General features: G+C 44.3%; 1 protein-coding gene across 8 annotated transcripts in view; it reads left to right on the plus strand.

Annotated features, from left to right (window-relative positions):
- The window catches only part of RGS6 (regulator of G protein signaling 6), a 266750-nt gene extending 240472 nt beyond the window's left edge, over window positions 1–26278 (plus strand). For 7 of the 8 annotated variants that reach the window (XM_027749251.2, XM_039389088.1, XM_027749261.2 and 4 more), the window contains 2 exons: window positions 4790–4843; window positions 21911–26278. In XM_027749251.2, the coding sequence (XP_027605052.1) occupies window positions 4790–4843; window positions 21911–21961 (105 nt within the window). In that variant the 3' untranslated portion in view covers window positions 21962–26278. The remainder of the gene's footprint in view (window positions 1–4789; window positions 4844–21910) is intronic. The other variant, XM_039389089.1, reaches the window with a different exon arrangement.
- The last annotated feature ends 722 nt before the right edge of the window (window positions 26279–27000 follow it).

Raw genomic sequence — 27000 nt, forward strand, 5'->3', positions numbered from 1 at the left:
AAGCTGGGTGTAGCTTTCTGCCTCCAACAGAAGTCCTCTTCCCAGCCAGGCTGGAGACGAGGGTTGAGCCCTGTCCTCAGGAGGAATGGCCATATGCCCAGCCCAATTTGAGTTCTGTGCATTCATGCCCATCCCCCTCTCTGCAGCAGGTAGAAATCGTGGGGCTGCTGAAAGCATCTGGTTTAGCAGTGAAGGGCTGGATGGTGCTGAGATCCCCGACCAACTTACTGCATTTTATTCGTGTATCTACAAAACACGCCCCACTTGTGCTGTGCAAAGTCAAGTGTCAACCTGCTGCTATTCCTGCTGATATGCAAGTTACTGCAGGGTACCGTACAGCAGGTAATCACCACTGCACTGCCCTCCAGCCCTTCTCCACAGCAGCCAAGATGGTGGCTGGATGTCCTTAGACAGCAGCGAACCACCCATCAGGACAAGTGCTGTGACAAATCTCCTCACTCAAGGCAAGGAGGCATTTAGGCAGGGTGACTTGGATGCAGAGCAGGGTTTTATTCCCTGGGGAAAGAGCAGTGTAGATCAGTTATGCACAGGAGCTTTTGTTAATGGTGAAGGAGCAGCCAGATATGAGCTCTGCTAGTTATTTTTGTGGAGAAGGGAGAGAAAGAAACAAAAAAGACCTTGAGGCACTTTCCATTACTCACCGTAAAGGTGAAACAATGACATTGGTCGGCATCTCTGCATTAGCTGAAGCAGCAGCTGAACTGTCACAGTCCCGGTGTTCATGTCAGCCTGGCATGGGGTGGCTTCCTGCCATCCTGCCCTGCCTGCAGGCAGGGAAGCATCCTGGAAAGGCACCCACAGCTGAAGTGCAGCCAGGCTGCAAAGTCATGGGAGTAAGCCCTGCCACACTGAGGGAAGAGCAGGTTGGTATTTGCTTGGTTTAGAGCATTGTTTTCCTCTCCAGCTGGTTCAGAGAAGTGTGAATTCACCATGGTCCTGTTCAAATGGACACAAAATATATGCAAAATACTGTTCTGGTCACTTGGTAGTGCCTTTGTTTTCTCACTTTGGACAGCTAGACATGACTGCCTGAGAAGCCCAGGACCCTGGGCATTGGTCAGGGAAGTAATTATCCTTTATTTTCATCTGATGCCATTCTCTCTGGAACACATCTTTTTCACCAAGTTAAAGTTCAAAATAAACACCACTCCACACCGCAAAGTCTCATACCAAAAGAAGAATTTGATAGCTGACAAAATAAACCCAGGGAGGCAGGGAGTGAAGGAGGGAGGGAGAGATTTTTGCAGACCTGAAGTTCAGAAGACCAAGTTTTTATATGTATTTCTCTATGCCTTTTCAGATCCCTGGCAAAAAGTGTCAGCAAGGGAATGGTTAGGACCTTCATGCCAGGAGGGACAGGCTCCATTTTCTGCACACACCTTTTGAAGCATTGCTTTTATGCAGACCACTGTGCTGACTGCTCTATATTGTCCAGGAAGGTTCCTAATGCAGATTATGCCCCCATCTCAGTCCCATCAGGGCACACATGGACAGTTTGATTCACTGGCAGGACTTGCTTTGCATGTTGTAAAGATGCTGAGCGCTTTTCTCATAATTACTTTTAATAATCAATGTCAACTGGTTTTCTTAATTTTTTTCTGCTTAAACTCTGTGCCAGCAGAATCTACACAAAGGAACTTTGAATGGCTGTGTAAATAATTAATCATTAGAAAAGGAAAATTTGGAGAAGAAACTCGATAATCAGTGAATGGCTTCTAAGTGGCAAAATCTGGTTTTCTGTATCTACCTGGGCTGAGAGGTTTTCAGTAGCAGCAGGGATAGTTGTTTCATATTTTATCCAAATGCACATGTCCTTTGCCATTAGCTGGTAGAGTCTCTTGGTGTATTTACTGGCAAAGTTTGCTTTTTTTGTACCTAGGAAGACTACATGACTGGCATGCACATTCTCTGCCTTTGCCCCTTTGCACACACAGTGCATGTTTGTGCAAATGCTGCTGTGGTGCTGCAGCAGGCACGGCTCCAGGGTCCACACGCCAGGTCTGTTCCCAGGACTGAGATAGATCTGACTCAGTCTATTTTTTTATTTTTTTATTTATTTTTTACTTTGTTATTTTTAAATTTCCTTCATTTGCTGTGCAAGGCAGCCTCCCCACCTCTGCACCGTGGTGGAGAGATGTGGGCAGGCAGCTCCATCCACAGCAGGCTGCCAGCCACAGGGGCAAGCAGACAGGAAGAGCCAGTGAGCCATACAGCCAGCACCCACACCCACAGACATTAAAACTGCTCCAGCCGGCTAATCACTCTGCAGCCAGCCGGCCTCAGCTGCTTTTTATTTTACTAGAAAATGTCATGCTTTGACTCAGAGCTGGATGCTATAGGGATGAGCTTTCCATGCATCCAGCTGGTCCCAGCCTGCCACCACCATGCCAAATGTGTAGAGTGACTGCAGACTGTGCTTTGCAAGGTGCTTCTGTAAGACACTGTCAGTGCTCCCCATGGCTGCTTCCCCACACGTCTTCAGTTGTGGTAGGCAGCAAACAGCCTTGTGGGGGCTCCCTGTGCCAGACAAGCTCTCAGCACCCCAACAACATGCTCACCATCTTTGAAGACCACTATCTTGCCTTTCTTCTGGGTGGGAAGCTGCCTCACCTTGCAGGTAGAAAAAGCAGAGGCACTAAATTTTGATGGCAAGTGCAGGGACACAGCGCAGTTTGCATTCAGCAGCTCACTCTCTTTTGCCCCCAGTGCACACCAAACATTCACTTCAAAATGCAGTTGGGCGAGACACTGATTTTTCCAGCCCGCAGCAATGCAACGCTGCAAACTCCAAGTGCCTTGCTCCCCTAGGGATCATTGCAAAACACTCAGTCTTTTGTCCAGGTATTTCTTCTCCTGAATGAAATTGTGTCTTTAATTTGGCTGCCCAGCTGGGCACTCCTGTCCTTAATCCTGCTCACTGAGACACGTTCAGCCAAGGTGGCAGGACTGCAGGCTCTCCCTGTCACCTCTGCTGTTTCGGGGTGTGGGGACACCTCTGAGGCTCCTTGAAAGAGGGGATCTGCGATGCCCTGAGCACTTGCACTGCTGTAATACTCAGCAGAAGAGTGATGTTTCTTTCCCCTTTCTCCTCCTCTCACATGCAAGGAGAGGCAACTAACCCTTGGGTTAGTGCATGTTAAATACTCCTTTAGGGACCATTGGACTGGGTACAACACTGCCTTCCTGCCAGCCGGGAAGTCTGTTTTGTTGTTTGGTGCTTGCTTTGAGGCCTTGGCTCTGTTCTCCATGTGGGCTAAAATGACATGCCTCTAGCTTTCACTTTTAATACCACTTCTGGGACATCAGAGCTGATGGTGTAGCTTCCTCAAACAGTTATAAGTGGGGAGGTTGCTTGACTCTTTCATCTGGACAAAGAATATTGCTTGTCTTAAAAGAGCCTTATATTTTGATCTCATCTCTGGTGATGTGGCAGGGACAATCTGCCTCATCTCTGCCTGGGATGCTTCAGACTAACCTTGTAGACATCAGAGAGCTGTGAAAGCTGGGATGAACATGCAGAAGGATCAAAAGGCTTTGCCTAGACTCACCTACACAAGTTCTCATCTTATTTATCTGAGCTTTTGGCTTCCTTACATCTTTTCCATCTGATATTTGCACTGATGCTTTGTTCTGGGGGTTGTTACTGCAGCTGAATCTGTGGCAGATGACATGTCAGCTATTGTCTCTCCAGTGCAATGCTTATTTCCACTGTACTCTCATGCACCATCATTGCTGTGGTTTTCCCTTGTACATAGCTCCTTATCTCCTTTGCAGCAGTTTTACTTCCATCTTACCACACCCATTTTGCTGGCTCACCAGTAAACTTAAAATAAGTTTCTCTCCTGGAAATGAGCAGTGCTGACAACTTTCTGACTGCAATGACTTTCTTTCATATTGTTTCTTCTCTTTTCCATAACAATTTTTTTCTCTTAGATATTCCAGCAAACATACCACTACATTATTGAGTTCTTCCTTGTTAGTGACAATTAGATCTCCCTTGTGCCAAATGAATGAAGCGCTGCAGTGAGCAGCTTTCTCAGGGTTACATTAATAAAACTGTGATGCACACACTTGTCTTCTCACAGTGCAGTTGAAGGTCTTCCTGCATTTGAATAGTCCTGTACTCCAGGTACAAGAAATATCGGTGTCCTAAATCTGCCTTCTATCTTTTTGTGGCCTTTCAAAGACATGTGTATGCTGTCTTCTGTTTTGATGTAGCCAGACTTAATGGAAATATGCTTCTACCCTCTGGGTAAGTAGAAGAGTGTAGGTTTCCTGGCAATGAGTCCAGTGGTGGTTTTCTTCCAGTGCTGTATTCACTCACACATTGCTTTTAATAGTGTAAAAGTTACTGTGTTTTTTTCATCACTCTAAGCAAGTAGATGGGAGCCTCCGATCAGCTGTTTGGCAGATGTTAACCAGAATCAGAGGTCCCAGCTCAAACAGCCAGAAGGACAACTCAATGAACAAGAAATCAATACCAATAGCTGTAAGACACAGCAATGCACAGACCTGTTTGAGCCATTCAAAAATCTCACAGGAGAAAAGGTAACATTCTCTGAGAGTAAAAGTAGCGATGTCTCTCATTCTTTAAGGCATTTTGATTTCTTATGTTTGCTGTTGCAAACATTGATTTCTGCTTTTTACATTTTTTACAACTTTTTCCACTTGCTGCTTTTCTATATTTTGCTGCTGTTTTGAAAGACTGCATTTAAGCTGAAGGGGTTTTTTTCTGTATTTTTCTCTCCCCACTTTTTTCCTTGTTAAGACAGAGAATGAGCAAGGTCGTAGAACTTCTCTAGAAAAGTTCACTCGCAGTGTGGTAAGTTCCTTTTCTTTTCCCTCCTCCATTTCCTCAGAACTTCATTTTTAGTTGGGAGGAATGTGGATGCTTGACTTTTATTTCATCCTTTATTTTTGCAGCTAGCATCTTTGCAGCTTCTCTCTTAATACTGTAGCTCATCTAAATAGTAGCTCTAGAGAAGGGGTTGGGGGTGGGGGGCAGAAATGCCAGAATGCTCATTCCAGCCTATCATCATTGAAAAAGCAAGTTGATTTTTGTCTAGAATTATACGCAAAGTTGTCTTTTTGCTGTGTTCCCACTACAGTATTTGTTGGAGCTTTTCCTTGCTCAATGAAGTAGAAGAGCATGGTTCTCATAGCACCATTGCAACAGTATCCACATGGTTCCATAGTGCATGGTTAACCATACCGTCACGTACATATCCACCCACCACACTGCAACCGCTTCCTCCGTTGCCCCCACCTGCCAGTGCTCATGTAAATAGTGATGTGCAATACCCTTTGACTCACTCACGGTACCAGCACCGGAAAAGGAGCACAGTAATAGCAAGAAACATGGAAACACTGTTAAATCTTTTAGACAAGGGGATGGTGGGGTCTCAAGGGCAGATGTCCTCCCTCTCTTGTCCTTTGCTAGTCTCCAACCTCTAGCCAGTCCAGGAGGGGGAAGTTGGTCCAGTTGGGAAGGAATGTTGCAGCACAGGGCAGCATTGAACATTGGCCAGGGCTGCTTCTCTCCAGCCCCCACGGTAGGACTCCAGAGCTTGGGCAAGACTAGCTTGTTCCACTTGCTTTCAGGGATCTGTCTGTGTGGCAATTTTTCTCGAGAACAGAAAAAGCAAGGAGAGGGTGCAGGACCAGAGGCAGTGGAGGAGCAGAGATACTGGACAGCACGGGATGGGACAGGCTTTGTGCATGGAGTGGTACAGAGCAAGCACAGCACTAGAGCTGAAGACGCAGCAGCTGGGTCAGTGGGGAATTACTCTTGTGTTGATTATTATCAAGTACAATTTAACTTGATATGTCATATGGATTTGACATACTGCTATAGTCTTCGTGTATCACCCAGAGCAATATTTCACCAAAACTTCATAGACTTTGTTATGGCTTTATAACAGCTTTATAATGAAGGCATTAGACTATATGTATATGCAGTACATATTGTGTGGTTGACACACCTGAAGGACAGGATGCCATCCAGAGGGACCTGGACAAGCTGGAGAAATGGGCGCATAGGAATCTCATGAAGTTTAATAGGACCAAGTTCAAGGTGCTGCACCTGGATCAGAGCAACTCCTGGTATCAATACAGGCTGGGGGATGAATGAAAAGATCAAAAGCAGCCCTGCTGAGAAGGACTTGGGGGTGCTGGTGGATTAGAGGCTCGACATGATCCAGCAATGTGCACTGGCAGCCCAGAAAGCCAGTCATGTCCTGTGCTGCATCAAAAGCAGCGTAACCAGAGTCGAGGGAGGGGATTCTGCCCCTCTGCTCTGGTGAGACCCCACCTGGAACACTGCATCCAGCTCTGGGGTACCCTGTACAGGAAGGACATTGACCTGTTGGAGCGAGTCCAGAGGAGGGACACAGAGTTGATTAGAGGGATGGAGCACCTCTCCTATGAGGAAAGGCTGAGAGAATTGGGATTGTTTAGCCTGGAAAAGAGAAAGCTTTGGGGTGACCTAATTGTGGCCCGCTGCTACCTGAAGGGAGCCTATAAGAAAGATGGAGAACACTTAGTGACAGGACAAGGGGGAATGGATTAAAACTAAAAGAGAATAGGCTTAGATTAGATACTGGGGAAAAAATCCTTACTGTGAGCATTGTGAGGCACTGGAATAGATTGGATAGAGAAGTTGTGGATGCACCATCCCTGGAGGTGCCAGGCTGGATGGACCTCTGAACAACCTGGTCTAGTGAAAGTTATACCTGCCCATGGCAGGGGTTTGGAACTAGAGGATCTTTAAGGTTCCTTCCAATTCAAACCATTCTATGATTCTATGATATTCTTGCTCATTTGTGTATGTACGTATATTTATATAAATCTAAAACATTTTTACATGCAGATGGAAACAGGAAACTGCACAGGTAACTGTGAGCTGTCGTAGAGCAAATACAACTAGAGCGGTTCTTCCTGATGCTGCTGTGCTACTGCGCAAGCAAACCCAAATGTAACACACAAGGCTTTGTAGTATATCCACTGGCAGACTTCCTGGGGAATGTATTTATATAGCTAATGCATATGCACACATTTAAAATATGTTGATACAAAATATATCACTATGCCCATCTGCATATTTACTACTTTCTAAGAGTCTGCCAGGAAGACGAGTAGGCAAGATTATTTTTTTTAAAGAAACTATGCAGAAATATTTATACCAAGTGGTAAATTCTGCTCCCAGATTTGCCAAATACATGAAAGAGTAACTCTCACTTTACTAGACTGGCTGGGTTTATAGTTGCAAAGCCAAGGATGGATTTTTCTCTTGCATTTGATTTGAAGGGTAACTTGACAAGCTCAGTTTGGGATGGTAGGGTTAAAATGTAAGTAGGTGCAAAGAAAATTGTTGTAGATTGGTCGGCACTTTTGTTCATTTTTGTCTTACTGACTAGCATACTGTAAACATTTTCTTTCATTTTTCTTAATACAGATATCAGATGTCATCTTCTGATGGCACAGTAGCTACCACAACTAGGAAGGGTCTAAATTTTTTATACTTTGTATTGTGGCAGTTTGTCACTTTCATCAGATGAGAAAACAGTCACTTTGTTGGCATGTTATAATGTCCTCGGAAGACAGCGTTACCAAATTGGGAACTTTATGGTGTACTCAGGGGACTAAATTAAGATCAAGTTAATTCTGTATGCTCTAGTTCTCCAAAATGCACTGCAGGTCCCCAGCTGTGTAGGAGTGGAGCAATACAGCAACCCATGTTCCCAGAGCTCCACTGTGCTTTAGTGATTGCTCATTACAGGATCACATATTCAAGCTGTCCCTGCACGGGCATGATGAAGTTAAGTGTATGGTTAAGGTTTGGCTGGAACAGACCCCCAGTGTTTGGCTTTCTTCAGCGGGGGAGCACTGAGCCTATTCTGCAAGCAGAATAATATGAGGTCACATTTCTCATAGTCAACTTGTCATCCACCAAGACTCCCAAGTTCTTCTCTCCAGAACTGATCTCTAGTAGGTCAGCCCCCAAACTGTATTGGTACTTGGGGTTATTCCTCCCCAGGTACAGGACCCTACACTTGCCTTTGTTGAACCTCATGAGGTTTCTCTCCGCCCAACTGTCCAGCCTACCAAGGTCCTGCTGAATGGCAGCACAGCCTTCAGGTATATCAGCCACTTCCTCCAGTTTTGTATCATCAGCAAACTGGCTTAGAGTGCATTCTATCCCTTTGTCCAGGTTATTGATAAACAAGCTGAGTAAGACTGGACCCAGTATTGATCCCTGGGGAATACCATTGACCACAGGCCTCCAACTGAATTCTACCCCACTGATGATGATGCTCTGAGCTCTGCCATTCAGGCAGCTCTTCATCCACCTCACTGTCCATTCATCTAACCCACATTTCCTTAGCCTACCTATGAGGACATTATGGGAGACAGTGTCAAAAGCCTTCCTGAAGTCAAGTAGACAACATCCGCTGCTCTCCTCTTATTGACCCATTCTGCCATGCCATCGTAGAAGGCTATCAGATTGGTCAAGCATGATTTCCCCTTGGTGAATCCATGCTGACTACTCCTGATGACCTTCTTTTCTTTTAGACACTTGGTAATGACCTCCAGAATTATCTGTTCCATCACCTTTCCTGGGGTGGAGATAAGGCTAACCAGCCAGTAGTTTCCCACATCCTCCTTCTTGCCCTTTTTGAAGATGAGAGTAACATTAGCTTTCCTCCAGTCATCAGGCACATCTCCTATTCTCCATGATTTTTCAAAGATGATGGAGAGTGGCTTAGCAACAACATCTGCCAGCTCCCTCATCACCAGTGAGTACATCCTATCAGGGCCCATGAATTTATTGGTGATAAGTCTACCTAGCTGATCTCTAACCCAATCTTCTATGATGAAGGGGAGGCCTTTCTCCAGGTTTCTTCTCTTACCTCTCAGGTCTGGGATTCCTGATGGCTGACCTCAGAAGTAAAGACTTGCCAGACTCATTTCCAGCATACTCTAATGATGTTCCTATAGACCTCCGGTGTAGCCTGTTCCTTTTTCCACATCCCAGCTCATCCATGCAGATCTCTTTCCCTCTTTGCCTAATTTCTTGCTCATGGGAATACACTGGTCTTGAGCTTGGAAGGTGTGATGCTTGAATATTGACCAACTCTCTTGGACCCCCTTCAATTCTAGAACCCTATCCCATGGGATTCTTCTAAACAGGTCTTTGAGGAGGTCAAAGTTAGCTCTCTGGAAGTACAGGGCTCTGGTCCTGCTTACCAATTTGCTTCCTCCATGCAGGATCCTGAGTTCCACCATCTCATGGTCACTGATTGAATTGAGGTCCTTGAAGGCTTGGCCTTGCAGCAGCAGTACATAGTCTGTGCCACACACCTTGTCATGCACAGATATGCTATCTCCTGGGGCAGTTCCCAGAGGTCTAAGCCAGCCTGGTGGGGGGCTGCCCAGTCAGATGTGCCCCACAACCTTCGTACTCACTGGGAAACCCTGCCAAAGGTATAGGAATTGGAAACATAATGCAAAACTTGGGGTAGAACTCCAAGAACTTGGTTTTGGATAAACCAATGAATTTTAATGTAAACTGCATTTGAATGTCAAGATTTAAATGTGGATTTCAAGAACACAACTTGGAGATGTGTAATTTTGCAAAAATGTCAGGAAAATTATTAGTTGAGGAATAACTCAAAGACACTTAAAACAAGGAATAAAGTGGCCTGACTGTGTTTGTTCTTTCTGCATCATTATGATTATTAGTAAGGTCATAAGAATATTTAAAATGTGTATTAAAAATTCTCTCCCAGCATCAATCAGTTATTGTTTCCTGTAGTGCTCTGGAACTTCAGGCTAATTGATAACGTCACTCAAATAATTTTTGGCTCATTCTTTCTTCAAACAAAATTGATTAATTTTGCTATAACTTTTCAACTGTGATTAGCAACACAGGGAAAACATATATCTAATGTTGTTACAGTTTGCTTTTGCATCACTGTATGAAGTTGGGGAACTTTGTTCCACTAACACTGTAGGTGGCGTAGAGCCAGACCAGGACCATGGAATTAGAGGTTCATGATCCCTTCCTTGCTCATAATACTGTACTTACAGTGTTGCTTTCCATACCAGAGCTTGTATCCTTGTATCCTGCTTGTAGCCAGGATACCAGACACGCCCAACTCCTTAGTGAGTCTTCACTTGAGTGAAAAAAAATCAGACTCTCTAGGTTTGCCTGTTTTAGTTGCTTGGGTCTCACCATCTCTTGATTGACAAAGACAGGAAACACTTCAGAAAGAGAAACAGTAAAGCTTTGTTGACAAACTGCAAACAATGTCACAGGCTTTTTGTCTCTTACTTGGGTTAAATGCCTCCCTTGAAAAATCTTTCAGTACTCCCAGATTGGTCATCTGCACCGGTGGAAAGCTTCAGGAGTGTGGATTTGGAGCAAGTGGAAGTTGTCTTACCCATAGGGCTCCTGCTCATCTCAGGGTCATAACTCAGGAGACAGAGATGAACTCCAGACCATTTGACACTCTGGATTCCTGCTAGCCAGCAAGAGGCTTGCCACATGGATCAATGGGGAGTAAGAAAGAACAGGGTTTTACATAATTTTTTATACCACTCTTCAGTTCCTACAAGCCTCACTGTTTCATCTTCCTTCGCTTGATGCTTTTGACCAGGAGAAGGCAGCTCATGACTAATGAATGCACCAAGTTTTTGCATCAAATCTCTCTGAAAGCCAGGTGCTATCTGATCTGCATTACGGAAGACACTGACCGGAAGATTTTGACAGGGGAATTTTCACTGTGGTGATTGTTCACCTCTTAATTCCAGGTCCTTACAAAGTACCAGCTGATACCTTGGTGCGATGGCCAAAAGGGGGTTGTGCCCACCGCTGTACAGGTCCTTCTGTACCAAAGGGCATAGTTTGCAGTGCCTCCCTGTCTGGTTTCCCCTTGGAGCAAGGGAACATCTGTCTGATCCGCACCCAACAGGCCAGGTATCCTCAGCCTTCTCAGCTTACCTGCCAGAAGCCTGCAGCTGTGATGTCAGTGTGCTTCATGGCAGGCCCCCACCACAGCCGGGCCAGCAGCTGTGTGCTCCAATGGACCCAGCATCGTGGTCATCAGTCATCTAGTGAGCATAAAAGGGCCACATCTGCATGGTGCAGCAGAACACTACAGGGCATGTGCTGCCCAGCACTGCTGTAGCAGAGGGGTGGCAGATGTCTTTTCTCCTCTGTTCAATTTTGAAGAGTCCTCAAAAAACACATAGGCAGCACAATGATAGGATAAACATCACAGTACCTGACCCCTTTGGCCCTATGCCAGGCTTTTGTGCTGTGGAATCACAGATATAAAGCTAGGCTGATTCTTCCATGCTCTCTATGGTGCCCTGGGGAACAGTCGATCTCGTGGAGTTGCAGAGCTGACAGTCTATTGCTTCGGAGCACTTACTAATCCACCTCATTTTAAAAAGGATGGCACTGTGCATGGTGGCAGGTTTATCTTATTACAATTTTCCTTTTGAATACAGCAAGGATTGACATTATGAAAGCAGAGTTAGCCTGTCTTCTCTCCCAAGTGAAGATAAATGGCATCATTAAAATCAGACATCATGTATCATATATGTTATAAATAATACCTAGTATTGAGGTAGTAACTTAATTTTAAAGACACACATACACACAAATCCATATATCTACATCTCTCTTTTCTGTCATATTTCATCATTGTACTAATTAAAAGGAGCCTGCTATACTATTTTTAGCTCAGCAGTCTCAGCCTAGCTGTTTAAACTACTGTAGTTTTCCATCTGCTTTAGAAATTATTTAATAATCAGATAGACAGAAGCTTAGTTCTCATAAGCTGAGATGATCCTTCAGGGCCAAGAGAGAGGGAAAATATATCTTAATGAGTACATTTAGGGGAACCACTGCTGCTTTTGTCTCACAAAGGAAGCCACCAAGTCTCTGCCTAAGTTGTGCTGGTAGCCATTTACATTTAATAAAGGAGGAAACAGGAGGGAGTTCCTTTGTTACATCTTGAGTATTATCTCTAAAAGCAGCAATGGGTACTCCAGCAATAACAGGGATTAAACCTATAGATACCAGCTTCAACAGGTAACTTAGGTAACGGGTAACTTAACTGGGTCATAATACTCAGACTTGAATTCAAACTTTCCTAAAATGGTTATATTTCAAGAAAGGAATTTCCCTGTAAGAAAACAGGTGTTAAAATTTCTGACAGTATCAAGGTGGTGACTCTGTCTTTTATTCCCAGATGACATTTCTTTAAGAACAAAAGGCACACACACACACATTACCACTTTTGAGACGATCAGAGTTCTCAGTCTTTGTGCTTTAAAGGACAAGAGATTGGACAGACCAGTGATCTATTGTTTAGGCAGAATTTTTACAAATTCTGGCTGAACTGACTGATGTGGGACACCGTTAAGCATTACGTTCCTGGACTGAAAATGGTCTTTACCTGAAGAAAGCAAAGAAGCTCTTGAGTGTCTCTTCCACTGTCTGATGACAGAGAGAAGACTTGCACAACCTGGGAGAAGGGAGATGCTCTCTGGAGCCCCTTATGAAACTCAGCCCAAGTGATGGCAGGACCTGTCAGCTCTGGACAAAACCAACAATGTCAGCCAGGACTGTGGAGGGCAAAGATGTAAATACCAGACTTCTGGTTGGATATTGGAGTCTGTGGGAAATGACTTTCCCTGTGTGTTCCCTGCTTCCTTCCTCTAGCTATAGTGGTCCAGCGCAGTGGAAGTGTGATGTGCACAGGCTTGCCATGGCTGCCTGCAGCTTGCATGTGATACACTACAGGCTGTACTTTATATTTCATCATTTACACAGTCTATAAAGAGTGTAATACTTAACGGGAAAAGCAGCCATCATGATAAGTCCTAGAGGAAATGTGAGTATGTAGTGAGACTGAAAGACTTGGGATATTTTATTTTAAAGTGAGCATACTAGAAGACATCAGATAAAGAGGAGAGATGTGGTGTGAAATGTATCAAGGAGTTAGGTATGAAGAAGAACAAAGCTTTTCCAAGTGGTAAATTCTACTCAGGGCTGAAAGAGAATAAGGTGAAAGATGAGATGGTCTGTGTTTGAGCTGTGTGGGAAGTTGACTGTAGATTAAGAATGTAAGAATGAAAGTTTTCTAATGACTTTTATTTAAATAATCTTGGACGTTATGAATGGAACATTGTGTATGGGACAGCAAGTCAATGAAGACTGAAGATTGTCTCGGTTCCCAAGCACAGGTGAATAACTGAATCAACAGATTCCTCCAGCTTCATTAAACATAGAAGGCAGAGGTGCAGTAGTCAGGAGAAGCTGGTAAGCAGGAGCTGCTGTAGTCCTTACTGCAGCCTGATAGTTTTGTATTCTCATCCAGAAGCATTGCAGGCAAAGTCCCACATTACATCCTTGATGGCTCTGGAGCCAGCACCCCACCTTGGTTTCTCATGCAAGGATGACTTTTCCAGAAACAGGAATAGGGCTGGAGATCTTGTATTCAACGTAGCTGTCATGCTCAGTGCCCAGGATGCTTTCTATCTGGAGCCTAAAATGCCCTCCTCCTTCTTGCAGTGAGGCAAACTTGCATTTCCATGGTAGCATTTCCTCTGCTTTAGTTTTCTGCTATGTTTTGGTAATTTTGTATTGAACAATTCTTGTTTCAGGACTGTAAGTGCATCTCAGTTCAGTGTTCAGAAATCCAAATTCGCATGTTTAGTTTCAGTTCCATATGTATCTGCTCATTTGCATTAGACAACTATGAAAGCCTTAGTGTCTACCCTGACTGCCTGGCTGTCCCTTTCTTGATGATCTCAGTAGTCTCCCATCTCCATGTTATCTTTGTTCTTCCCTGCTGCCACTTCCCCATCTTCCTGATCATGAGCTTGATCCCTTGGCCACTGCTACTGCCTCATGCTGGTTTTTATGTCCTCTTGGTTTGTCTGCTGTTGGATCAGAGTCCAAGTCACACTCAGTCTTATTCTTAATTCATGAGTATGGTGTCATGCACTTGAAATGTGTTGATGGGATCTTATCTTTCTCAGGTGAACTGTGTGATATTTTGCACAGCTGTATGTCACTGTGATGTATTATAAATAGTAACCATGAATGGAGTGAAGAAGGCGTAAGGCTAGAGAAAGAATTGCTGCCTGATATCATCTTTTTAACTGGTTCCTTGATAATCTCATAAAACTGTCATATATTTACCAGCTTTTCCACTTTTTCACTTTCCCAGATCTACCAGCTTGCATAAATAGATAACAGCATTTGAGGGCAGGGGAAGTACTCACGGCCTGCAATACAATAAAGACAAAGGTTTGAGCCGTTATTGGTAGAAAATAGTGGTTGAAAAACTGGAAACTATAAAAAGGTCATATACTGAGATGCTGGTGAAATGGCTATCAGAACAGACAGCTAGCAGGGAAGGATACAGGAATGGATTCCAAAGTTTCTTAGATTTGGCATCAAGAAAAGACATCTGGGAAAAGGGTTATTTTTATCTTTGGAAGATACTTTACTTTAAAAGAAAATGCGCTTGCTCCACTACTCTGGTCATTAAAAAATACTGGCTTTTACTGAGAAAAGGAACTTGCATTACTTAGGTGACAAAAAGCATCAGACTGTACCCAAAGCATAAAGGAGATTCAGCCAATGTTTGCAGCCTGTTGTCTGATTGTTCTCTGATGTGTGATAACTAGTCAGTGTCCGCACCCAGCGCCGTGGAGGACCGGGAGCAGGGCCTGCACAGGGCATGTATTCACTCATTACTGCATGCTCGAATACATCCCATCTATTCTTGGTATCGTCATAGTACCCATCCTAGTTTGGTAAGTGGTAGGCTGCATGTATTACATGTATGCTATGTAGTCTGTTCTATATACAGAGGCTCCTTTAAAAGATGAGTATTCATTGCTTTTAGCGGGTAAGTTATTCTTCACTTCCCTTCCTAAAAACACTGCTGTATAATGCTGCTGGCACGGGATGGCAGCTTCCTTTTGCCCGCAGTAGGCAAAGTGGGTGAGTGATCTTTGTGCATACGGTTTGTGAAGTGCTTGAGGATCCTTCTGGATGAAAGGCACTGTACAGAGTTCAGAACATACGTACTATTAATTTACTGTATTTCAGTCAAACCACACACAAACTCTGGAAGATAAAAGTTGGTACATTCCCACTACAGACAGTTCTAGCTGATAGCTGCAGATACTAAACCACAACCTTAGCAAGTAGTTTGGTGGGTAGGATATGCTTAGCCCCTGCTGTGATTTCAGCCAAGTTTATTCTGATAGTCCAGAGCGGCTTGATATTTCAGTGGTGTTTGTTTTCCTCTGTGCAAGATATTTACATATTTGGCTCCCAGTCATGCTCAAGGCAGTTGAACAAACGGAGTCCTTTGCACAGAATTGCACCCTGCCTGAGAGCCAGACCAGCAACATACAGTTAGGGCATTTTCTGAGGTGGCTTGAAAAAAACAGTCTGCTACACCATTGTATATTGGCTGCAGTAATCCATCTGCACCTCTGTCTTCCTGTTTGTTTGACAAAGGGAGGAACAGGTCCTGGATCTGCAGTCCATAGGCAGCTTCAACTAATGCCAAAATTGGCTCACTCTCAGATACAAGGAGCCCAGACTGCTCCACAACCGAAGAGGATCTTCCTCGTGGTGCTGGTGGGGTAGTAGAGGAGAACTCCAGCCATTAGGAAGCTGTACTAGGACTGGGTGAATACAGAGGTCTTGGTTTGTGCCATATGCAGTGGTGTACTGGTATTTCTCAGAGCAAAGTTCAATGCCTCGCTTAGGAAGTGTAGGAAATCCTCACAGTATAAAATGGGAATAGATTATACTGGTTTTAATTGGACTGCAGTTCTAAACTGTTCCCATAAGTGATATAAGCTAGAAGAGAAGAAAGCAATATCAATTGTGGGAACCTTACTCACGATGGTTGAGCTTCACTGTGATCAGCAGTAACAGTGAGAAGCTCATGTAACATGTCAGTCAAGCCTTAGGAGTGGGGCCCACTCTGCAGGAGTTTGGGGGTAACTCACGAGACCGTGCTGCCAAGAATGGGCGAGCATCCCGCTTGCAGGGAGCATCCACTCCCCTGCTTACCTTCTACAGCCACTTTGCAGCTCCTGCTTTTAGTCTGTGTCAGGGTGTTGTCCACCATATTTTGTGTGTTAATTTATGTTACTTATGTTTGTAGTTTATGTCTCTGTGTTTATTTTGTGTTAACTAAGTTATTTTCCTGTATTGTTTATGGTTTTAATTCTGTTTCTTATTTAACTTCATTAATATATGTTATGTTTATCTTATGTTTGCAATGTATATTTTAATGGAAAAATCCAATAAAAGAATATTTTTTAAATGGCACAAAAATAAAGTTTCCCCAAGATCTGCAGTCTAATATAACATTGAAAACCAAACAGTGCTGGTAGGAATAGGGCCATGGCAATCTCTTTCTTCAGAAATAAAATGTGGTTGCAGGACACTGTCTGCCCATTGCTAGATTTCTTGTAGTATGTTAGCTAAAATGTAGGAAAACTGAGCAGTTCTGTCACTATGGGAAAAAACTCAGATTGAAGCTGATGGAATTAGGATTTGCTCATCTCCAGTGAAGATGCAGACTAGCCCCAGTTCTCTGCTGAGGGTCTTACAGAGGGATGGGGCAACGGTGCTCCCCAGGAGATGGCTTCCCCTTCTGGAAGGTGATGCTGCTGGCTGGAGCAGATTGGGCAGCAGACTGGAAAAAGGAGAGCCCTGAGTGCAAAACAGGGGTACAAAGCAAGAAGCGGAGCCATCTATAGCAGACAAAGTCCCAAGATGTTGGGTGGAAAGCATGGAGCTGAGCAGTCAGCATGAAAGCACTTTGGTCAGTATTGGCATGGCTAACAGAAGCCTGTTCTGCTGTACCGTGCCTACTCTCCCCCATTGCTGCAGCCACAAAGCTCTTTATGAGATAAATCCTGCCCGGGAGTTCAGGTAAGTTTTTGATGACATGCATGGGAGTGCTGGCTTATGCATGCTGGTGGGGGTGAATGTCTGCATGCTAGGTATAGGAACTGTGCTGTGCTGGGCAGAGCATGTTAACATTGTGCGAAGCCATAGGCACTGGAAAAAACTAAACCTTCCATTTAAAATTATTTTTAAAAGACAGTTCCCAGCCTTTGCCTTCTCTCCAAACTCTGCAAAGTGCTAGTTTTGGTAGATAAAAGTGAAGAGCACAATGGAAACTCTAGTGGTTCATACAGGAGGTTTGAAAAGAGTGCAATCTCCTTTTTGTGTCAAATCCCGGACACTTTTTTTCCTCTTACTTGGCTTCTTGCCTGTGTTAAATTGCTGAATTTTGCTTCATTAAAATAATTGCTGATTGCATTTTACACTTTAGTTTAGTAGCTGCTCAGCGCAGGCTCAGCCATTAAAGATGCTAACCGTCTCCTGTGACCTACAGGTTAATCTTTATTTCACTGAGCCTCAGTGAGTCCTGATGGTCCACAAATGCTGAGGTGCAGTCCTCTGCCTGACATGTATCCAAGCAGTAGGATGGGCCACATACTTGGACTCAGATTCTGAGGGACAATTTCACTAGGTTTATTAAGAATTACCTGATGTTTTCTTTAGATTATTCCAATTCAGATTTTATACTGCCTTTAAAAACTGAGGCTCCTGTCATGCTGGTGTTCAGGAGCAAAAAAATATCATTGATTCAGCTGCATAGAGAAAACTGGAAATTACCTTGCTTGTAAGCTGTGTAACAGCTCAGCTGCTTGCAGGACATGAGAGAAAAGAAAGCCTTCCTGCATCCAAGATGACACACAACATATGCTGTACAATATATGCCCTCCTTCTTGTGCTATGCTGTTTGAGCGACAACAGCCTGGGCTTTTAATTGTCGTAACCCTAATTAGTAGTGGCAAATATTTTGGAACTGGAGGACTGGGGATTTCTTTATAAGCTTTAGACCCCATGTAAAAAGTTTACTCCTTACATCCACTCTAATCTTTCCTTAAGTTATTCAGCATATACATCTGACAGAGTAAAAGCACTGAAGTGTGCTGAGCTTGAGATCATTTGCTTTCCAAATCCCCTGCCAGCACAGCTTAGATGAAAATTCTCCTGGAAACAAGGCAGTTGTTGACATTTTTTTTTCAGTGGGGAAGGAAGAGGTAGAAATATGGGGGCAGCCACTGGTTTCATGCTAAACTAAGACACATGGAAGGAAAAAGTAATTTATTTTGGTTGAACCTTTTTAAAGAAACCAGGGGTTCTTTGTGCCATACTTTCATATAGTAATAATCTGAAACATTCTTGTTCTGTCAGAGATGTCCCCAAGGGAATTCCATGCTGGATCTGAACTTTTTTTGCCTGTATTTCACCTAACTATGAGCTATTTTAGACATCTCCAGCTTCTCAGAGTAGCCTTTCACCTGACTGACTCAGGCACTGACACCATGCCAGCCTCAGGGAAGGGTTGTGCGATCACAGACAATGCAGAGGTGTGTCTCACCTCTGCCGTTTTGAGGTGAACACCAGCCACCTTCTACGGGTTACCTGGATGCATCTTTTCTGGACACTAAGCAATGACACTAAGGCATGCTGTTGCCATCCTGGACTCTTTGGCTGTGGACACCCTCCTGGCAAGTGGGGGCAGGTAGGTTTGGAGATACTGGGAAGAGTACTGGCTGCCTGGGGAGAGACCCATTGCCCCATCCCAAAGGAGCCATTGTGTGTGCTACACTTTGGTTTTCCTCAGATAGCACAAACCTTTTGTGTCTCTTGATGGGCTTTGTGCCTTAGAAGCCCTGGAAGGCTAAACCTGAAACAGATGCCATGGACTAGCCCCTCAACTGGTGTAAATCAGTTCTATGAAAGCAACTGAGTCATGCTGATTTATATCAGCAGGTCGATCACGGATCCTATCCAGCTTTTCCACCTGTAACAAAATGTTTTGCTCCTTTCTTGTTCATTTTAGTAACAGGAAACAGGTACTAGTTTTCCTAATGAAATGCTGTTTTTTTCTGATCCTCTTCATTTTTTTTTTAATGAGGATGTCTAAGGTGAGGAAATCCCAAACCAGACACCTGCATCCCACCTGCCTCCAGCCCACAGATACTCATATTGCTCAGACCCATGCTGTGAGGCTGACACTTGGCCCTGCCTTTGGTTGAAAGAAAATCCTCTATATCAGTATGCCTATAGTTGTGTGCTGGACATTACACTTACAGTCCCAATGCTTTTGTAGTTAAAAATGTCACAGCATTAATCCATCTATGCAATTTCAGGGATCCTTTTGCCATCTGTCTTAGCACAGAGGTGAACACAACAGCCAAGCAGACAACATTGCTGCCTGCTTCTTGCTGTCTAAAAACAGAGCTTCTTGCACCCATCTGTTTGCATGTTCCTGTGCACAAGGCTGTTCCCTGGAACAGTTATCCTCCCAGACAGACGGGCTTTGCACTGGGGATTCATCCCAGCCTGCAGGCGGGAAGTTTGCTGCAGTTCCCAGGGTAACGCCTTTCCCATGAGATGGGGAGCTGCAGATGGAGGCCACTGTCTTTCCCTGCAACGGGAAGCAGTTTCCACTGGGAAACCCATGAGCAAGATTTTGCTCTGCGCAAACCGCAGGCATTTGCTTTGTTTCCAACCCACCACCTTCTCCAGGACAGTCTTTCTGTCAGCTGTCCCCTGTCCTCAGCCTGGCCCATCACCAGCATTTCCCCCTTCCTGCTTTGAAAACATGCATGTTGAAATGGGGGCTGGATGTGGGACAGTGTTTGCTCCTCAGCCCCGCCGGACCCTGACGCAGGGAGCTGGCATAGCCCCAAGCCACCTGCCTGTGAGAAGATAACAAGAGGAGCTGCCTGTCACAGATTAGTTGAGTCTGACTGAATAGTCATTATATAAACCGGAGGCTTATTTGTTTATTTTTTCCGAAGGAAGTATCCAAATATTGGTGGAAACTAACTTTTTTTTTCTAAACTCAGCCATGTTATTCTTCCAGGAATTAGCACACACATCTTTACCTTCTTCTTCCTACAAATGGGATTTAGGAACTGATAATTCACACTCTGTCTGGTATACCAGACACTCTCTGTCTGGTAATTCCTTAACAGCAGCAAAATGACAGCCTCGGTTGTAGCCCCCCAGGCACTGCCACGTTGCCCTGCAGAAGACTTGGTCACCTCCTAGGATAACACTGGGCCGAGCTTCACAAAAGTGCATTTAAAAATAAGAATAATCAAGAATTTGATTTATAGTGAAAAAAAAAAAAGGCATGCATATCTTAAATGGCAGTGGTTCTGCAGTGTCTGCATAGCTCTGACCATTCCTATGCCAAGCCCTGTGTGTGAGGCACAGACTGTGAGTCTCTCGTCCCAAGCAGGACAGTCAGAATGATAACAGTGTTTCCAGCAGCTGATTGCTGATGTACAGAAAGCAGACAGATTAGGCCACGTGTGTTCGTGCATCTGAGCAAATTATTTGGTGAAAGTCACACATCTGAGTAATGAAATGAGGCTTCTGTAGGGAACTGATACATCTTCCTAGAACAGCCCTAAAGGGAAAGAGATTAGAAATCAAAGGGAGGTGGGAAGTGTTTCTTTTTTCTTAGAGTGTTAACTTGTTAAAAAAGACTTATTTCAAATGACCTGCTAATTTTTGCATTTCAAATTTTGTCGACATTTTGCACATACTCATTTTCACTGTATAATCTGTTTCTCTTGCTCTTTTTGTGTCTCTTTCTTTGAAACAGCAATTAGTAAGACTTCCTATTGCAAAGGAAATCTTGGCTAAATATAGTAATGAAGAGGAGGTTGTTTAAGAGCTCCTAGGTATTCTACAGCTCTCTGGTATTCCACAGCTCTCTGGTATTCCCTGAATGTTTATTTCAAGCGAGACTTTTTTCCTTTAAGAAAAATATCATTTTTCAAGAGGAAAGCTCACCAAAGAAACACAGCAACTGGTGCAATATCTGAGACAATTTTTCACTGTTACATCAGTAATTGCAAAGCCATCAGTATCCCTATGGGGATATACCCTTCCTGCTGTCTGCAAATTGAGAAGACTGGCTATAGGTCCTCCTTTGCTCCTAAAAGCAGGCACTATATGGCTTAAGCCAGTGAAGGGTTCAGATGTGCAGGTGACCTTCTCCCTGGTCCTTGGTCCCACCAGTCAGTGGGAAAGCTCAAGAGGATGCCAGCAGGGCATGAGCAAGGCTGCCATGGCCATGGTCCTGCCTTGGCAGCTTGGAGGAGACCACAGGGAGGGCAGGGATGCCAGGCAGGAGTGAACAGGCACCAACCCAGGAGAAAAGAGACCAAGGAATGGGCAAAGATGAGTGGCAGCAGGGCAGGAACATGCTAAGCTGTTTCTGAAATTACTTTTTTCCTAGATCTGTTTCTGATGGACACTGTGCAGGTGGTACTGATTCACAGGCTGTGGGAAGTTCATCTCAGCTTTCACCACAGCCTTAGTTGTGCATCACTCCCCAAGCTGGGGTAGTGCTCTGCACCACCAGGACAGCACTGGGCAGGACAAGTAGCAGCAAGCGTAGCACAGGGCTTTGCTTTCACCAGTTCCTATGTAACCGGAGAAAAGAAATATCTTCACTAGACAGTGTCTCAGGGCACAGCCTTGTGAACTTGATAGCAATAGCCACTGGACATCACTAGGCACAACCCCTCCTTGCCAAACCACCTGCCTGGGGCAAAACAACAGGCACATGAAATGCTGGGGGCAGGCTCACCCCACAGCGATTGCTTCCCTGTCAGCAGGGCCTTGTGCCCTGCTCTGAGGGAAGGCCCCTGCTCCTCACTCTTGGCCAAACCATCCTACAGCATCACTCACACCTCTGGATCTCTTCTGTCTTTTTGTCCCTCCCTCTAGGGAAAGTCTCTGGCGAGCAAGCGCCTCACGGGCCTGATGCAGTCCTCCTGACATCTTCTTCAGCCAACCGCCCCGTGGGAGAGACATCTGGGACCGCTGCTGGGGACGGGGCATTTCAGGGAGAGCAGTCCCCTGCAGGGGAGAGAGCCTGAGTGACTGGAAGTGGAGAGCCACATGCCAGGGGAGCACCTCTCTTCATAGTTTACACCTACACTTTCCTGCCTGCACAGCTCCGTAAGGACCCCGAGCTCTGTCCAGGTACTTTGTTTCCAACCGAGGTTTGGAGGAGCACACTTCACTATACATAGGAGGTCGACAAGGCAAGGGCTTGTTGTCTCATTATTTAAGGAAACAGACCCAACCACAACTAGGAGAAAGAAGAGCTGAGAGATATCGGTATTTTTATGCATCTCCTCTCTCCCTGGCACAAACATGACTGTAATAGATGGCTCCACAATCTCACTTGCTCCCTTTCTTGTGGCCGTCTGGATCCAATAAAATATCTGCTGGAAGCTGCTTCTCCTGCTTACAAAATCTCAAATGCATTTCTCCTGCAGATCCATTGACTTTAACTTTGTTTTTCTTTCCTATGTTTCTCCTCCTTTAAAGCAATGAAAAAAAAAAAAAGGCATTATTTAAGTTCATCACTCATTTCTATCCAATAGCATGTAGCATGTCCAGAGATGATGGCCAGATCCTCAGCTGAAGTCAGGAGAGCAGGAGTGGTTTTCATCACCTAAGGATCTGGTCCATTAAGTCAGACTTTGATACTGGTACAAATCCTCTGATGTCAGCGGAATCACTCTGCATGTGTGCATAGTGCAAATGTGATCAGACTCTGCCTGATGCTCAAAAGTCATGTTTTAGATGTGCAATGCACACACAAGTACACACACACATACACACACGCACAGTATTTTAAAGTGAGTTGGTTTATATTTTATTTAATTTTCTATTTATTTAAGGTTATGCATACTTAATCAATGTTAGATGTTCAAGCTTTACTCCAAGCAGATCAAACTGGACTCCAGCTCCAATCACAGAGGGCCAAAATCTGCTCACAAGTATACATGGAAAGGCAACTCTGATGTGGGCAGATGTCAAAATTCAGTCTACAATGAGGAGGGAATTGATGGAGATTGGACCAGCAGAAGGAGGGTGTTAATGGGCAGGGCACTGGGTGCCAGGTGACCGTTCCTAAACAGCAGCACACCCAGCTGTGATATCATGCTCAGATAACTTACCCTGCTGAGAAGCATCATTCTGAGTATGAAAAGAGCTTCCACTAAAACTCATCTGACCTACAACCCATCAGTGCAACAGCAAACCCAGTAGCTTTTTTCAAATTGTTGAGAGTACAGAGATTAGGATGAGGACAGAACCGAAATGACTTTAATAAAAAACCCACTTATACTAGCTACAGATAGGAAAATGGCCTGCATTCACATACTGTTTATTGTCTATATATGAAAATTTCAAGACTTAGTGCCACAAAATCTCCTGTATTTTGCAAGCAGTTCAGATGTAAAGCATATGTGAAACAAGACGTTTCTTGGTCTTCTTCTCTCATGCCAAGGCAAATTGGCTTTTTGTACAGGTGGTAGAAATTGCTACATGGCTACAAGTCTGCATTCCTACCTAGGCAAACCCATCTAGCTAAGTAGACAGCTGGCTATTGACAACATTCTTCTGAGGCAAGTATTATTCTCATATCTAAGGCCTATGTATGCACAAAAACATGCCAGCATAGTTTCTCTCAGAAGAAGGACCTTCCCTCTTTATCTATGAAAGTTCTCATTCTGATACCTCTTTTTTTTTCCCCAGAAAACTTCTATTATCAATTATACCTAAGATCCATACACCTGCATGAATGTACAGTAGAATATTGAGTATAATGTTTGTTCTTTACACATGCCTATACCTTAAAAGCCTGCTATCTGAGGCCTTCAGTCCAAATTCATCTTACACATCCTACATACATGACATGTGAGTTCCAGGACTTCAGAACCGCTGTGGATGTGCCTGGACATTCTTGTGGTGCTCTGCCTCTGAAGGAGATATTTAGTTCCCTCCAAATTGTCACTTAGCTCTCTTTGCGGGACCCATCTGTCCTCTGTTGTTCACCCAGCCAAAGGGTCCCCTCAGGAAATAGCAGGTCCTCATGTAAAAGGCTCACTTGTCCATTCATGCATATTCATACATGTCCCCTTAGTCATCCTTAGGAAAATGCAGAGGTTAGCTCTCCTCAGAGCCTTTCAGATGGTGTTTTCATCTCTGTCAAGCCCATCATTACCATGCATCACTGGGGCTCTGTAAACCAACAGCTGCTCGAACTCCACTTCCAGTGTTGCCCAACCTCTGGGCATTTCCCATGGGAGGTCTGTCTTGTGAACCTTCAAAGTGGTCTGCAGAGCATTCCTGAGCAAGATGTACATAGCAAGCATGAAACTCTGGTGTGTAGCAAAGGATAGTAAAGTGTTACCAGGGGATCTCTGCTATGCTGATAGAGTTCTTGACACTGGAGAGGTCATCTCCTGGGGGAAGGATGGGGTAGCTCTGCGGAGGTACTCCTCAGTTTCCTGCAGCTTTGGGGCACATGTGGGCAGGACTGGAGGATGCAGGCAGGTGATGGGACAGGTGGAAATTGAGTTATGGTCCATGCGCAGGGAGCAGAAGTGCCAGAATTTAACTTGGAGATGTGCTGCTGCCCTGTGAGCAAAGTGCCCTGCTCTGTCTCTTGGGTTCAGTCCTGCAGGATGGTCATGTTGGCTGCCATAGTATTTTGCCTATGGGGAATATTCTGTATTTGAACAGTTGAGTGCAAGGAGGGAATTCTTAGAGATGCGGAGAGCATGCATATGGGTGTGCATCAGGGGGCCTGGATGCTGAACAGCTTGCCATCTAAATGCACACTCGTGCAAGCTAATCTGCTCAGTAATGGCTAGCTGAGCGGACAGAGCTGCATATTCCCTAGAGGGAAGAAAGCTCTGCTCCTCATTTCCTGACTAAATTTCTCCAAAACAAACATGCAAGTAGACAAGACCTTCTCCTGGGAACACATATGAACTGTTCTTTTATGTCACATATGGTGATACTAACATGTAACTACTTCCACATGAACTGCATCCTTGAATTACTGCTTTTTAATGACATTGCTTATTCCAAGTGATCCTAGTCTTGTACATCCAACAGTATCCCACTGAGCATTGCAAGCAGTAATCTGCTGCTTAGTAAGTGTCCCATGTCTTCCAGCTACCTCATCGGGTTGAAGATGAGTTAGGAAATCAGCTTTCCACCTCTGTTTATGTTCTAAATGGCACTGTTTCAAGGAAAGACAGTCTGGAAAGCTTTTACAATGTCCATGCAGTGCAAGAGAGTTACAAAGCTTCCCATACTTACAGGACTATGGCTGTGAAATATGGCTGTACACTGTTATTTGGATAATAGAGTATCCAGAGTATTTGTGGCTATTGTGGCAAAACCCAGGAAAAGCACTAGGGAGGTTTGACAAGCCTGGGCAGACAGCGTTAGGCTAAAGCAAATGGATTAATGTACTCTCAGTATAACTCAGCACTAAGATCCCATAGAGTACTATAATAAAATGGTAGCAGGGCAGCCATAAAAAGTGACAGTAAGCTGACATAATAATACCAGAATAAATGTAGCAATAAGGTAACACAGGCCGCTGCAGTAAAGTAGCATTTTGATAATGCAGCAATAAGACACAACAGCATGCTGCAGTAAATTAGTTTGGGGAATAAGGCAGTAATAACAGTGTGTGTGGACAAACAGTGGTACATTTTACCAGGTACTGCAGCAATAAAGATAACACATGATGTCCTAGTAATAAGTTACTACAGTAACAACAACATGATGGACTGTAAAGTTATATCAGGATGCTTCCATGCTGCAGTCAAATCCTGCAAGAGGTGGTAGAGAGACAATGAAGACAAAATATACCCCATTTTGGACTGCAAAACTTGAATCAGTTTTCTGCACAATTATCTCAGCAATACCAATCCTCTCATTCCCCACTTTCAAGGAAGCTGAGGCAAGAGTGTTCCCCCATCCAGACTATTATTTTGATCTAAAAATACAAAATTGACTTATTGTCTCTTCAGCCAAATTGTCACAGACTATGGTGAAGTTCTTTGTTTAGTCCTACTCACGTGAAACCCTGGTGGTTTTGGTAAGTCCTTTGCCGTGGAAAGGATTTGGCTCTCTAATCTTTCTGGCATGGGTGATGCTTTTAGCCTGAAATTATTTCTGTTTTGGGTGGGGGAAGGGGAACCCAGGGACAGAACATCTGACTGTACTAGTCTGTTTCCTGAAATGCACAAATAAATTGAGCATCCTGGAAAAGTCTAAGCAACAAGGACCAAATCTGTTCTGTCTGTCCTGCACTCAAGCACACAAGAATAATCCTCCTGGAATCAGTGCAAGCTCCTGATACATCCATGGGTCTAACCCTCTTCTCGGTGCCTCCACCAGAATGACAGAAGCAGTGTGTCTTCTGAAGTTTTATTTTTATAATATTCTCTCCTTTCCTGCTTTTCCATTTTTTTTTAATTTAACGTCACTTTGTGTATGAAATGGCCTTAGAAAAAATTAGTTTGCTCTAACACAATATGCAGCACGGTGGGCAAGGAATAGGTCTGTCCATTTTCTGTCTTTGTACCCTTCAGTACAAAGGGGGTAAACCATTCTGTAAAATAACAACTCAATAATCATCAGGCATAAGGGTTTAGCCAAAGCACCTACATCAACAGCAAGACTTGAATTTCATATGTGTTCTAGATAACAAGATGATCTCCTGCAAAAAGGATGTAAATAGAGCACCACTGCAGACTCTTGACTAGCAGGAGCAGCTCACAGCTGACTGTGGCTCCTGCAGACAATCCCAACAGATACGAATTTTCTCCCACATCTCTCTGACCCTTTGCACAACAACTTTGCTATCCCTTTATGGGGCTTCCTCTCTCTAGCTGACTGCTCAGTTCAAGTTTGGAGCAGTGCTCTGATACACCTTCGCTTGGCTCTTGCCTTAAACTCCTTGGCTTGCTTTTATTGTGGTTTAATGATTAAGCAGG

Source organism: Pipra filicauda, unplaced genomic scaffold (genome assembly GCF_003945595.2).
Source record: "Pipra filicauda isolate LSUMZ 115617 unplaced genomic scaffold, ASM394559v2 scaffold6_size6359152_pilon, whole genome shotgun sequence".
NCBI lineage: Eukaryota > Metazoa > Chordata > Aves > Passeriformes > Pipridae > Pipra > Pipra filicauda.